Raw genomic sequence first — 15,000 nt, forward strand, 5'->3', positions numbered from 1 at the left:
TTTTTTTATTATTCCATATATGTTATTACATATGGATGATTAATTTTATACCATAGATGTTTTACAGAAAATTAATTTCCTAGTTTGCAGGTACCTAGTTACCACAAATTGTACATTAGAAGTAATGCTAACATAATGGTCATTTTCTTCAGCTTCTTGATGGCTCACCAGTTCCTAGACTGCATAGGAGAAGTAGATGTGATATCAGATGCTGAGAATATAAAGAAGTTGCTGAAGATCCCCTACAACCCCAAGGCACATGTGAGCATGATGATTCACCGTGTGGGCAAGACACTCCTCATTGACGAGTTTGACATTTACAAGTACCTGCTTAGGCAGTCAGAGAAGGAGTGGCAGTGGCTGCGAAAGTTCTTTTTTGAACATGTGCTTCAATCACTTGCACACAAGGTGAGAAAGTTAGACAGTTTTTGCTTTTATCTACTTGATCTGGATGTATAGTATTGTCTCAAACACTAGTGATAGACATATAGATTCTTAACCCACAAAAGACAGGCATTCCACTGGTCGGATGCCCAGAGCATGGACCATTTCTGGGCATCTTATATGTGAGACGCTATTGTCCTCGGTCACCTGCCAGGTATCTCATGTGTGAGACGTAATGCATAGACCTCATTAATATTTGTTATGTCTACCTGGATATTTCCAAGATGATTTCTTATTGCACATGTTAACCACAAGTTACATCATAAGGTCATAGTTGTTATTATTTGAATTTACCTGGAGTTGATGTCATAAAGGAAAGAGGGAATTGAAGAATTATGAGCAGAGTGAAAGAAAATGACAGACAGAAAATCAAAATGAAAACAAAAACAAAAGTTGAGACTAAGAAGGGAGGAAAGGAGAGTTAGATAGATGGATGTGTAGAATAATAGATAGACAGAGCCAGGCAGGTATGCATAGATAGATAGGTAGATAGATAGAGAGACAGAGAGGCAAAGAGACAGATAGATAGACAGAGTCAGGCAGATAGGCAGATGAAGTGACATCATGAAGTGATGTTGTGGAGAGTTACGTCATGAACTGACGTCATGTAGAGTTATGTCACAAAGTGTTGTCGTGGAGACTTGCATCATGAAGCTGAGGTAGTGACATCATAATCACCATATTTACTTTCAAGACATAAAAAGGAAGTGATGTCACTTTACAGCCACCATCTTACTTCCACAGGCTTAGTAGTCAATAACATCACATAAGGAAGTAATGTCAGTACACTAGTCTCTGATGTGATTGGTCAATTTATATGACATGTTACCCATGTTGCTTTGATCTCAATGGCTACTGTTGGTTCCATGTTCCTGGCCAGGAATTATCCTGTATATATAGAGGTGCTTGCACATCATTTATTACTCGCACCTTAGGGTGCTTCGAGGCTTGGCATACAGCCCAGTCATGGTATCTTCTGTGGGAAAAAAGTAAAGCTATTTATTTATAAAACTCTGATTTATCTTCTTGATACCTTGACAAGGGTGTTACAGAAAGTAACGCAAATGACATTATTAGAGTTTGGACACTATACTAAAACTTGCAACCACTGCAACGAATGTTGAGATTGCATTTTAGCCCTACAGGCACACAGAACATTATGTTCATTTCTCAAAAACATAACCTTCAGTATGCTCCCAAGGCAATAAAAGAGGATTAAAATCAAAGTTTATGCTATGATTTGTTTTCCTGAGGTGTGTGGTTCGTGTGGGAGTCCCCAGCAGCAGCCATGCGCTGATATAGATACCATCCAGAAATAAGGGTGTATGGCACTCCAAAAGATATTTCACTAGTTCCTAGTGAAGGTACTGCAATAAAACAACAACAAAAATTGCACTAGATTTAAGAGTCCGAGGCATTTCCAGTTGTTCATATGTAAAGTAAATTCAAGCTACTGACTTTTTTTGAAGTCACCAAGGAGGATAAAACTGTTGATGAGGATGGGATAAAGACAAGTAAAAGGTTGGGAACTCCTGGATTTAGCAATCATAAATCCATTAAACTAAGATTTTATATTCTAGGAAAATGTACTTGTGAGGCCCAACAAGAGTCGCAATGTTGTGCAGAGTCGGAGTCTCCTATCAAAGTTTTTGTACCATAGTATCAATGAAGAAGAGAACCGTCCTGCAAGTCCCCCTAGCCAGCCAGAGACAGAGAGTCCAGTATCTGTGCGACGTGTAAGTTTTTTCTTTCTTTCTTTTTTAAGTCTGTTTCAGACAAAAGAAAAGAAAAAGGTATTGCAAATAAGGATAAAGATAGTAATAATTGCTATCACTGTATGTGAGATAATGACAGGAAAAGCTTTAGTCAGAAATAGAATATGTATACTCGAAGTTTATTACTTTATGTTCAGGTGCATATAAAGAGGTTCTGGCTAAATGTTTGCCATTTTTCATGCTGAGACTTACATTATGGTGTATTGCAACAGTATTATTACAGATATATTACTAGAAATTTTGAACTTGAGACATATATGAAGATTAGCTCAATATTTTAATGGTCATTTTTATGTTTGTGTTTTGACTAGATAAATGAGTATTCTCTCCCCAGAGAAAGATTTTAAATACTGACAGAATATAAGTTTGGGTTTTCTGCTCAAGGAAATGTGCTTCAAGGCTGGTATTTAATGGGAACTATACTTATTAGTTATCCAGAAAATTACAGAAACTGTTTTCTGAAATCTCATTTAAAAGAATCTATGTGGAAGTTTCTCTTCTGAAATGTACTATAAAGGGATTTGCTTATTTTAACATTTTGTTTTCCTTTTACTCAGGAACAACGTAGACAGAGTGATGTACTTGTAAGGCAAAAATATTTTATGTCAGTTTACTAGAAACATAGTTATGCACATGTAGAAGCATCTGCAAAGTTCTTTTTTAACAAATAGACTGCAGATAACATTCAAATTGTGTCAGTTTTGTTTCACTTATGTTTTTCCATTTGGTATTAAACCTGTCTTCCTACAATTTACAGGAAGTGTCTTTTGGGAGTAAGAGCCGTGACATTTGCTTCAACTTGTATCTCTGTCTCCATAAGCATGTCCTTCTCATGACTAATCAAAGGACGTGGACTTTCTTGCTACTGCCACAATTGTCATCTTTCATTTAAAAAGAAAGAGAAAGATGGGAAAAATGCACCAAGAAAATGAAGTGTTGTAGTTATGATGTCTGTGAGAGAAATTTTATCATTCACATCTTGGGGTTATTTTGTTTATTGAAGCCTGTTTTGGCAATAGAAGTACATCCTTTAATGGCACGGTTGATATGTTGTGTCATAGTGGGAGATGTGATTAATGTTCTTGGAACCATATTTTCACAATTTTTTTTCTGCATTTTTTCCTTCCCTTCTTCCTATCTTTCCTCTATGGTACATCTGCCACAGGAACTCCTTATAACACCTCTTCCTTTCCTACCACATCTTTTCTCCCATCTGCATTCTTTCCCCAGTAACGTGAGGAAGAATACAGTCAAAGTACACTTGAAAAGGGATTGCTGAAATGATAGATACTGTCATGTCTGCAGTATGAAACATACCTTTCTCTTAGAGAAAAGTATTTTGATCAAATCAGTCTTTAATGACTAATGAATGTCTTTTATTTTAAATGACATTATTACATAAAACCATTTTCTTGGTGCATGTATGGATGTGCCAATGAATTGACATTGAATCACTAACCTTAAGAATGTAAGACACCAGGGTTTTTTACACCTGCTATACCTCAGTTGAATACTGTGCTGAGGATTTAGTGTAGAAAACTCCTTTCACATCCTTCAAATATAGTAATTGTTTGAGTGATGGTAGACTTTGTACGTGTCATCAGAGACAAGAAGAGAAGGTCAGCAAAAGTCATTAAACTCATATACTGTAACTATGTTTTTCATGCTGTATTTGTTCTTCACTGCCATTATAAATGTTAAAGAGAAGTGGTATGTAAGGAGTTATGCTATGCTATAATTAACCACTAGATTCACTCAGTAGAACTAGTGATAGGTTCTCTACTGCAAAATAATCACATGTAAATATTTAGAATGAAAATGTGAATATGATTTCTTTCAAAGCAAAGATTCATAGCCCTTTTTGGTCTTTTGCACTGCTGATGTTATTTTATTAAATGAATATAACACTGAAGAAATCAGTGTCTAGCCAAAGATTGCAGAATAGATTTGATTGCATATTCTCTCTCTCTCTCTCTCTCTCTCTCTCTCTCTCTCTCTCTCTCTCTCTCTCTCTCTCTCTCTCTCTCTCTCTCTCTCTCTCTCTCTCTCTCTCTCTCTCTCTCTCTCTCTCTCTCTCTCTCTCTCTCTCTCTCTCTCTCTCTCTCTCTCTCTCTCTCTCTCTCTCTCTCTCTCTCTCTCTCTCTCTCTCTCTCTCTCTCACTCTCTCTCCCCCCTCTTTCACTCCCTCGCTCTTTCTTCGTATGCTTCTTCTTTCTTGATGCGTTTTTTTCTTACATCTTGCTTTCCTTCCTTGGTTTAGACATTTTTACAGTATGGGAAAAAACTGATTAAAGGTAACAATACTCAGGTATGCCTTACATTTATTTTCATTATTGTCTCTTATTATTACCTTTATGCAAATTCACAATACCACTTGTATATATTGATCACATTTTGCAAAAAATATTTTTGGTGCTGGTTGCACGATTTTTTATTTGTTTCATATTTTGGAAATTTATATGATTTACGTAAAGTTGGTTATTTATTGTGGAACATTACAAAGAACAGATGTTACATTATATAAAGGAATGCACATCTGAAAGTGTTCTCAGACCATAGGCCAAGAAATTTATTTATTTAATGTTTAAACTTTCATCTATAACATAAAAATTTATTTGTTCATCTTGATGCATTATGATCATAAAATAGTTGTGCATTAATGTGAACATGTCGGTGCTTATGTTATAGATTAAAGTTAAACATAATAGAACATCTAAGAAATGCATTTTGAGTATTTTTCTGAAATTGCAATTGGATGCGCATACCCACTTTTAATGCTATATGAATATTTAATGAATCAATATTTTTAATTATCTACATTATTGAAATATGAGGTTGATTTTTTATTGCTATAAACAGAAAGTGAGGATATGGAAAGGACAGCCATTAATTTTATTGGCCTTGTTAAGAGATGCATTTATGTATGTTATAAAGAACCTAGTGAAAACTCACCACATATCTTACGGTGAGAATCATAATTTATCGATATCACTAATCTCACGACACCTCATAATAATCTCAAACCTTGACACACAGCCCTCAGTGCTACGGAACGAAGTTATGCCTGAGCCCACCATAGAGGACCAGCTGCCGCAAGCTTCGGGCCAGACTTTTACGAGAAATGTGGTGTGGAACTTTGAAGACTTGCACATGCTCATAGGGACTGATTTGCCTATCTTTGGAGGAGGAACTCATCCTTGTGTGTCTTTGAGGCTGAGGGATATGAACAAGCCAATCAACATATTGACAGGTTAGAGATTGATGGTTTTTGTAGAAAAGGTATGAATGAGAATGAATATTTTCATAGTGCAAAAGATGTATTTGACTGATTTTGATTATATCTGATGAAATTATAGTCAAAACCAGCCATATATCCTTCTTCATTGCAAAAATATTCATTCTCATTTATGTCTTATTTACATTTCTCACAATGAACAGAGGTCAGAGATAGTTCTATCTTTTCCTTAGTCTTGTTCTTTTTTTTGTTCTTTTGTCATCATCTTTTGTCTTCTTTTAGCCTGTAAAATGAAATATTTGAAACTTTAAAAAGTATGTTTCTTGAAAGAAACATACTTTTGTCTTACATCTCAAAAGTATTTTAATGAGAAAGCATAGATTATGCTATCTATAGTTCACAATGTATTGATATTTGCATTGATAATGCACACAAATGTAATCTTTAAGGCTAGAATTGTACTAGAATAGAACCATTTGTCCTAACAAATTCATCTCTATTACTATACCCCTGTTACATGAATCTGTGTAAGAATAAAGAATGGATCATTTTGTTACAAACAATATCCTTTTCCAGGTATAGACTATTGGCTAGACAACCTCATGTGCAATGTACCAGAAGTTGTCATGTGCTACCACCTGGATGGGATTGTTCAGAAATACGAGCTCATCAAGACTGAAGACCTCCCACACATGAGCGACTCACAATTCTCACCAACACTGGTACGAGATGTCGCCCAGAACATCTTGTCCTTCCTTAACAGCAAAGCAACTAAGGAGGGGCATACATATTGGCTTTTCAAAGGTGGGTTTAAAAGGTGAAAATGCAAAAGAGGGAGTAAGATATAGAAAAGAATAAAAGGGAGAAAAAATAGCTTTTACTCTTTCAGTGTTATTAGGTAAAAGTGAAGCTTACATACCATCTGAGTGATAAACCTAATGCCCACCTTTATTGTCCTATAGTCAAATCACATTATACATTCATTACATTGTCTTGCCATATCACTACAGGAAAGGATGATGACATAGTCAAGCTATACGACCTCACCTCACTGTGCATGGAGGGCTGCATCAGTGTGGATGGGTTAGAGGAAGAGACGCAGAATGAAGATGCAAGCAACCCCTTTACCGTGCCTGTGGCCATGCTCTTCTATAGGGTCGCCAAGAACATGCGCACCTCAGAGGATGCCCAGAATAAGATTGCAACAATAAGGGCCTTGTTACGGAACTCACTGAGCCTGCTAAACAAGAATGAATATCCAAAAGTGAGTGAGACTATGCAAATACAAGTTAGAGTAGTGAATCATAGCTGTAGAATTTGTGTTCTTACATTTTATTTCTTAAAGTTTTATTATTGCATTTTAGTTGTAGATCTTAGATTTTTCTTCTTGTAAGATTTGTAGAAGTTATCTTTTTACATTACTCCATATAATTAATTGAGGCATTATTGGTATTGAAAAATTCATTAACCTAATGACTTATATAGCAAAAAAATACATGCCATGTCCAATGTAGATTAGGTTATTGATTGTGTTTACACAGAGATGGCTCCACAAGGAGTCAATTATTAGTTCTACCTATCCCACCTGTTTACCCTTTTCCTTGATTTCTGGAAAGATTTTTTATTGTATTATTTTTATTAGTAGTAGTATTTTGATAACATTATAATAATCATAATATCAATAATAAGAACAGTATTGGTATAAATAGCATTTGAAAAAATAATAATAATATTTCAAATTTATGGAATGGGGAAATTGGGCACAGTTACTAGGACCTACTAATTGTCTCCTTGGTACCTGAGCATTTGTGGAGCCATCTGTGTGCAACAGCAACAACAACAACAACAAAAATATAGGGAACAGTACATATGCCCAGGTCCAATAGGTTAGTTATGTTCTGTGTATATTTTACTGATGTTTTTAATTATTCATTTATTATGAAAAAAAAATGCACTGAAGATTATCATATATTTACTTTCCAGATTGTCTCCTCAGCACATTACATGCTATCAGACCTTTATGTACCCCAAGACATTGACCCAGACTCCCCAGTTTTGTCGGACTGTAGTGATGAAGACAGTGAGTGGTCCTCTACTGTCAGTAGTGACAACGAGGACCAGAGTGATGATGAATGCAATGCAGAAGACCACTCTGTCACCCTTTCGAACCGTAGTTCTTCAATTAAGGTTTCATCGCTCTGCTTCCCCCATGCCAATAAAACACAGTCGCAGCATTATAAGTATGTTCTGTTCTGGGTAATGTGCAAATCTATATAGTTTTCCGCAATAATTAAATAACATGTAGAAGTGAGCAAAAGCACACACATTTAGACAGTATATAGACAAATTAATAGGTTGGTTGTGAGATTACTTGAAAGTCATGCTAGCTGTCATATTATTTATTTCAGTATATAATTATTGCAGTACACAAATACTTAGAAGTAATTGTCTGTTTCAGAGCCCCTCCCCTGTTGGGTACACTTGAGGAGCGATGCCATTGTGCTCTTAATCATGTGATAGAAGCCCTACAGTGCCTACACATCTCAAGTACAAGTGAGAGGGAGCATCACAGCTCCCCAAGAGGACAAGAGCCCATGTGTTCAAGAAGTCACCAGGAAGAAGAACCAAAGATGGCAAGGCCTTTTGAGCCAATTCCCATGCCATATTCTCCCCTTAATGCAGAGAAGCAGGATGAAAAGACAGCCCTAGTGGTAGCCAAAGATAAGACAACTGACCATAGGCTGACTGTGTCCTTATTTAGTCAGCAGTATGCTGTAGCGAGTTGGTGGGATAAGCTGCATGTGCTAGTACTGAGAAAAGCATCATTGGTGTACCTTGTTATGGCAAGGAGTTGCTTCAATAGCCAAAGGTAAGATGATAATTCTCTTTTGGTATTATATCAGGTATTGTTATAATGTATTGTAATATTGTGTATGATTGGCTTTCAAAGTTTACATTATTTTGTTACACCAAGAAGTAGTAGTACTGGAATAGGTAAATTATCTTTGTATACTCAAACCACTCATTATACTGTAGATTTCTCATTCAGATGTCCCTTTCAGGTATGGCCTTGCCTTAAGGTATGTGAAGTTCTCCCTTCATGCTTGGGATGGCATGGCTCGTAAGCTTGGTGTCAAGGAATGTGATGTCCCTGTCCCATGCCAGGCTCTGACATTAGCTGGTGACACATACTACATGCTCTCAAAGGCATGGGATGAAGTAGCCAGTCACATTGAAGACTATAATAATGTCATTTCTGCACACCAGGACATGCTTTCACTCCTTTCCAATATTTTACCAGCACAAGGTGAGTAGTGTTAGCTGTATATTCATTGATGTGGCTTGTGTTATGTGTTTGAATTTTGTATCTGCATTTTTATTTCTATTTTAGAGAGTCAACAGACTGATTTTTATTATCATACATGTAGTGGCATTCATTTGCAGACAGTTAAGGGCAGTATGATAGTATTTTGTCTGGAATTTTTGACATTCTCTGAATCAGTATTTTGCAAAGCTTCAGTTATCTCCCCCTCAGTGATAAAGTATTTAGTAACAATATTTCTAAGGCTATTTCTGAAATATGATAGTGATGAACATTTTCATCTGAAATAGATCTTCAAAATGTGCAATACTAGCCAAACCTTTTGTTTTATGTAGCAGAAAATGCCCAATATCACAATACAAAAGTTCAAGGAAACAGTAAAGTATGTGCAATCTAATCACCTATACTTTGTTTTGGATATATTTGCCAGTATTTTATACTTTATATTTAGGTTTTATTTTGACATGCAAATACTACTTTGGTTCCAGAGGTTGAGTTCTTGGAGTAAAAGAAGAAACTTGTGTTTACGTTGTGTTACTATTACTATTACCCAAGTAGCTGTACAGAGCCTAGAATGCAATTATAGCTAATAATACTCGGTATGAACTATTTTAAAATAAAAATTCTCATCATTCTTTTTTCTTCTCCTTTGTTCTGCTAATAAGACCTTTGCAATCCAGAGTGCAACTGGACCATCAAACTAGCCTGTGATGTTGAGGAGGCCCTAAGGCTTAGTTCCATGTGCTTTGAGAAGGCCCTCTCATCTGCTGACCCTCAAACAGCTGTTCATCTCTCGCGTCGGCTGGGGAACATCTGCAACGAGCTGGGTGTCATGTACATGAATCAGGCATCAAGTAATGACTACTGGTTGTTTGTTTGGTTTTCTGATTAGTGCATCTAGTTTGTCGTGTTAATGAGAAACAGTATAGAGAATTTTACAGGAGATTACTCCTTTTTTGTGACTGGTGGATACATATTTTGGATGCTCATCCAACTAGTATTGTGTAGATATATAGCATGCAATATTAGTGAAGAACTCACACTGGATACAAATATTCATAAACTGCTCTGTGGGAAGAAGTTCTATAAAAGACTCCATAGACTGGTTTAAAACATCCAAATGCAGATGACAGTATCACTTACATGCTCTTTCTCCATCACCCACAGAACTCTGTGAGGAAAATGACATTGGATTCCAAGCTGCGGAAGAACTCTGGCAGAGAAGTGCCGAAGTCCTGAACCGTGGAATCACAAATTTTACACGTGTTGGTGATGTAACCAATATAGCCCTCCTGCATTCCAACACAGGTCGTCTGCTCCGACTCTGTGCATTCTATTGTGTCCCCAAAGAAGGTGTGAGGGAGTTCTCCAAGCAGGAAAGACACTATTATGATCAAGTAAGATTTGATATCCAATACAATATTTGTCTTGAGGAATTTGTCCTGCAAAGACAATATACACTCTGTCAATTTATTTGATGTATACAGAAAGTATATGCTGTGGAATTTGATATCCATAGATAATAAAAGTTGAAAATTATTTTATGACAACTTTGTTAAAGCAAAACTTTGACCATTTTGCTAATGAATTTGTTAAACATATGCATTCATAATATTTACAATGCTGAAATATTTTGCTTTTCTTTGTATCTTTTCTTTGATCTACATTTTCACATAATTTCTTTATTGTCTTCCTCAGATAGCAGCAAAATTACTTGCTTGGTGTCATTATTAGATACAGGCTCTTAAAGTGAAGGGAAACCATTTTTTTTTTTCAAACCTTTGTTTATAAAGTACAGTTACAAGCTTTTAGGTGCCAAACAAAAATGGGGGAAACTGCCAGTGCCCACCAGTAGACCTCCATCATATTGGTCATTATCCAATTTTTAAGGAAATTATACAAGAGAATTTTTTTTTATACATTAACTAATGTTTTTCAATTTTTTTTCTGTTGTTTAACAGCTTTGTTGTTGTTAATGTTCATGTTGCTGTTGTGAGCTTTTATGATTATCCCTCATTTCAGGCAATAAAAGAATACCAGAAAGCGTTAGAAGTCTTAAAGTCTCGGAAAAAGTGTCCAGACATTTGGGATCTGGTTGTGTGGGAATTTAGCACAACTTTATATACCATAGCATCCTTGTTACAAGACCATCCACCACTGGAATTAAAGGTTGGTAACAAGGGCAATTAATCGTTCTGTGTTGCACAAAATCACTCATAGTGATTTTGAGTCAGTTTTTGTCATGTGAAGTCTTTGACTAAAAGACTGTATAAAATTTAATGTAAATCACAATAATGCCTCTGTTTCATTTTCTTCTGCCTTTTCTTCTAAAACCATTATAACATACCTCTTTTTGTCTTCAGCCTGGTGAAGAACACAGTCGTGAAGTTATGGACCTTCTCACCAAAGCTCTCAAGCACTGTGATGTGAAAACACCAGGAGCCCGACAGCCTCTGTACCAGTACCGTGCAGCAGTTATTTATATGCGGCTCGCAGGCATCTATCACAATGCAGTGAGGTGAGTTATGCTGGCAATGTAGGGTATTTTGTGAAATGAATGATGATCTGTTTTTCACCTATAATGTGTAAGATATGCAAAAAATACTTTAATACAAATATTCTGATGCCTTTGTGCTTGTTGATGTTTTATGCAAAGCAGTTCCTCATACAAATATTTCTGAAACATTCTTGGAGTATGAAAAGTGATAGGCAGTGTTAATTTTCCTTCATGTGTTTTTCTCCTGTTATTCTTTAAATTCAGACATAGCCAGGGAGATAAGAAAACCATGAGGCATCTGGCAGAGCTCAACTACAGCAAGGCAGCTGCTCTCTTTATGCAGCTGGAGAACCCAATAGATATTCTCAAAGTACAACTGGATCAGGCAGTGCTCATAGAAGATCAAATGTCAGGTGAGTGAATGAGTGAGCGTTGTGTGTTTTAATTTAATGTTTGTGTGTGTATGAATATTAAACTGACTAGTACTGGAATATATTTTATAGATTTTTTGCTTCACATTTCTCTACAGAAGCTTTGACTCTACTATTTTAGTACATTTTTGGGGATATACTCAGTTAATGTGTAGAATACAGTTTTTTAAGTAAAAATGTGGATTTAATTTTATGCTCTTGATAAGTGAGGGAACATGACAGTGAGTACTACAAATAGAATTTCATGTGAGTAAAAAGCTGATATGTATATATATAAAAATAAAATATATCCTAGGATTCATAGGAATTTCTTGTGAGTAGAAAGCAGATGACCAATAGTTCTGCCATCAGTGGATCAGCCTATTCATTCCTTATTAATTTCTTCTCTATTTTTCACAACTTTTCCTTAGGGACAGCAAACACCCCGATCACCATGAAACTCCACTTTTCAATCCTTCAACTACTGATGGAGTCCATCTCTGCGCTGAAAATCATCACCCAGACTGTAGCCAAGCCAAAGACAAACCTCCTGGGAGCAGAAGGCAACTCAGGGGAGCCTGCTGCAAGCTGCAGTGCCAACCCTAGAGAAAAATTTCACACTGGAAGCCCCAGCAGAAATAAGGCAGGAGACAATAACAATGGAGAGGAGAAAGAGATTCAACCCCAGACCGAGGCTGTGATATATGATGATGAAGAAAGCCAGGAGAAGATACTGGCACTCTTAAAAGTCTTTGAGAAGAAGCTGCAGAACTCACTCATGTCGCTCATTAAGTTGTATGCTCAGTCAAAGGGCTCAAAAAAGAGGTAAGATTTCTGGAGTTCATTAGTGGTGGCAGGATTTTTTTCTCTCTCTCTCTTCTCCTCCTCCTCCTCCTTTTAGACCATTTTCATATAAATATTGCCCACAGATAATATGACATTTAAATTATGAACTAAATATTTGAAATATAGAAAAATTGTCTTATCATATATGAAGTATAGCTAGTTGAATTAGGTAGGATTTAAGCAAATATGAAATATTTTAAAAGAATCTCCATTAATGCCAATCACATTCACAGCAGCAGCTACAGTGGCAACGAGGTGACCTTGTTAAAGCAGATGTATAGCCTCAGCCTGAACACTCAGTCCCTTCCTTTGGGATCCCACCTCCTGACAGCTGTGACTGCCATCAGTCCTCTGTTCAACCAGATCCGCCCCCGAAGATGATGCCAAACATTTGCTCGAGTTCCGTCCACTTATTCAGTTCAAGACTCGGTTTTATTTTGAGTGGATGTTTCATAGTTTCCCAAAAGCTGTGTTACCTGAAATCATTTCAGTTGTAGATTTTCGTTTCTAAATGATATCCCGCATTCTGATTACTTCGTAAGGGCGTTATTTTCATTAATAGTATGGAATATCTTTTAGTTCGTGGTTTTCACACGTTTGCATTAATTAATGATGGTAATTACTTTCATTATCAGAATCTAGTGAGTCTCTCTGTGTATACTCGGACATGATCTCATCTTAACCCAAACTTTCTTTCATTCCTGAGTTTCTTTCATAGATTGTTTGTGTTCATTATGGTCAGGTTATTTTTATAAAAAGAGTAAATATGCAAGTTTTTCCCCATAACATTGTTTTTTGTTTCTATAGGTTCAAAGTGATATGATTTTTAGTCTAGATTTTCATGGTTTGAATGTAGAGTGTCTTCAGAATTACTCAGTATTGTCTTTTTTTCTTTTTCCTTCTTTTAATTTTTTTATGAGCTTATCAGCAGTGTTCAAAAAGTTGTGCCAATTAGGAAGTTGGAAAGAACTGATGTTTGGAGGCAGAATTTTTTTTTCTCATTCCTTAAATATTGATAGTAATGTGACTGTTGTTTTTTTCTTTTATTATTGCTTTTCAATTATTATTAGGAGTAGTATGGTTATTCTTATTATCATCATCATTATCGTAATTTGATATGACAAAAATGATTAAAAAAATATATTTTTTTATTGCGGTTATTACAGGTTTGATTTCTTTTTCTTTCTCTTTTTTTCTTGTTTTTATAAAGCTAGTATGATGTAAAGAGGTGCACTTTCTCATTTATATATAATTATGAGTTCATGATAGGAAATAGCATTTTTTTTTCTTTTTAATGCTATTGGGATGTGTGATACATGATATTTTTGTGGAAATATCATACAGTAACATGCCACTCATATGGAAGAAAAATATTGAGTTGCATCAGCGATAAGAAGTTGTTTTGTATGTTAGAAATTGAGTAATCCTCAAATTTCTAATTGTGATATGATTTGTATGTAGATGCAGAAATAACTAAACTACATAGTGTATTTATTTTCTTTTGTAGTTATGCTTTTAACCTGTGCCTACAGTGAGTTCGGTTTATTAAGTATATTTACGGATAAATGGTTCCACAAGGACTTAGTCACCAGTGAGTCAGTCAGTAGTCTGACCTATCTCACTTCTTTGCCTTTCCTTGGTTTTGGCATTTGATTTTTTCTAATAGTGCTATTTATAAAGTCAATAACACTAATAATTTTGAGGTCAATAATAATAACGTGATTGATCTTGATTGCATTTGAAAAAAAATAAATCCTGAAAACTGATTAAAGGAGAAAATCTGGTAATGACATGTAGACTATCAATTGACTCTTTGGTGGCCGAGTGCTTGTGGAGCCACCATCCATGTGAAGATTCATTTCATACAAGAGTACAGTGAACATAACATTTTCCCCGTGGCATTGGGTTAATAAAGGAAAGGCTTTTTTTTTTCTTCATAGTTTCTGCATAGGAGAAAATAAGAAATACTTTCCAGAAAAAAGCATTGTTTTTCCCCCCAGTATCGTATCATCTAGAATATAGACAGCTAATAAACACAAAGCCTACATATTAAGTTCCTTGCAGATAAAAAATATTCTGCAACTTTAATACACTAAGATTAGCAATCAGTTAATCTTCATACATCCTATTTTTGAGCCATGGCAATTTAGTTTTTATTTATTTGCATGATTATTTATGCAGGTTTTCCACTGAGTGGTGTTTTACTGTACTTTTTTAATGGAGGATATTGGACATGTGAATTAATTTTGTTATCCCAGGGTAAGAGGATCACTGTATTAATTCTAATGAATGTATGAAGATCTATTTATTGAAACTGTTTTTTGTACATGAATGAGCTCTGTAGTGTATAATAATCTTGAGTAAACAAGATGTGATATCATGGAACATTTTCTTTTCCTTCATATGTAGTGATTATGTATTTTATAAAAATTCCTTTGTAGCCAGTAGGACAGTGTCTTCTTTCAAAGGAA

General features: G+C 35.5%; 1 protein-coding gene across 4 annotated transcripts in view; it reads left to right on the forward strand.

Annotated features, from left to right (window-relative positions):
- The window catches only part of LOC113811241 (erythroid differentiation-related factor 1), a 17,193-nt gene extending 2,284 nt beyond the window's left edge, over nucleotides 1-14,909 (forward strand). The window contains exons 4-19 of one of the 4 annotated variants that reach the window (XM_027362931.2): nucleotides 153-408; nucleotides 2,025-2,180; nucleotides 2,777-2,803; nucleotides 5,256-5,469; nucleotides 6,031-6,258; nucleotides 6,465-6,718; nucleotides 7,438-7,694; nucleotides 7,913-8,323; nucleotides 8,517-8,761; nucleotides 9,457-9,630; nucleotides 9,944-10,173; nucleotides 10,799-10,945; nucleotides 11,140-11,294; nucleotides 11,538-11,686; nucleotides 12,115-12,508; nucleotides 12,763-14,909. In XM_027362931.2, coding sequence (XP_027218732.1) covers nucleotides 153-408; nucleotides 2,025-2,180; nucleotides 2,777-2,803; nucleotides 5,256-5,469; nucleotides 6,031-6,258; nucleotides 6,465-6,718; nucleotides 7,438-7,694; nucleotides 7,913-8,323; nucleotides 8,517-8,761; nucleotides 9,457-9,630; nucleotides 9,944-10,173; nucleotides 10,799-10,945; nucleotides 11,140-11,294; nucleotides 11,538-11,686; nucleotides 12,115-12,508; nucleotides 12,763-12,910 — 3,445 coding nt within the window. In that variant the 3' untranslated portion in view covers nucleotides 12,911-14,909. The remainder of the gene's footprint in view (nucleotides 1-152; nucleotides 409-2,024; nucleotides 2,181-2,776; nucleotides 2,804-5,255; nucleotides 5,470-6,030; nucleotides 6,259-6,464; nucleotides 6,719-7,437; nucleotides 7,695-7,912; nucleotides 8,324-8,516; nucleotides 8,762-9,456; nucleotides 9,631-9,943; nucleotides 10,174-10,798; nucleotides 10,946-11,139; nucleotides 11,295-11,537; nucleotides 11,687-12,114; nucleotides 12,509-12,762) is intronic. The other 3 variants (XM_070123762.1, XM_070123763.1, XM_070123764.1) reach the window with 3 other exon arrangements.
- Nucleotides 14,910-15,000: the final 91 nt, after the last annotated feature.

Source organism: Penaeus vannamei, chromosome 7 (assembly GCF_042767895.1).
Source record: "Penaeus vannamei isolate JL-2024 chromosome 7, ASM4276789v1, whole genome shotgun sequence".
Classification (NCBI taxonomy): Eukaryota; Metazoa; Arthropoda; class Malacostraca; order Decapoda; family Penaeidae; genus Penaeus; species Penaeus vannamei.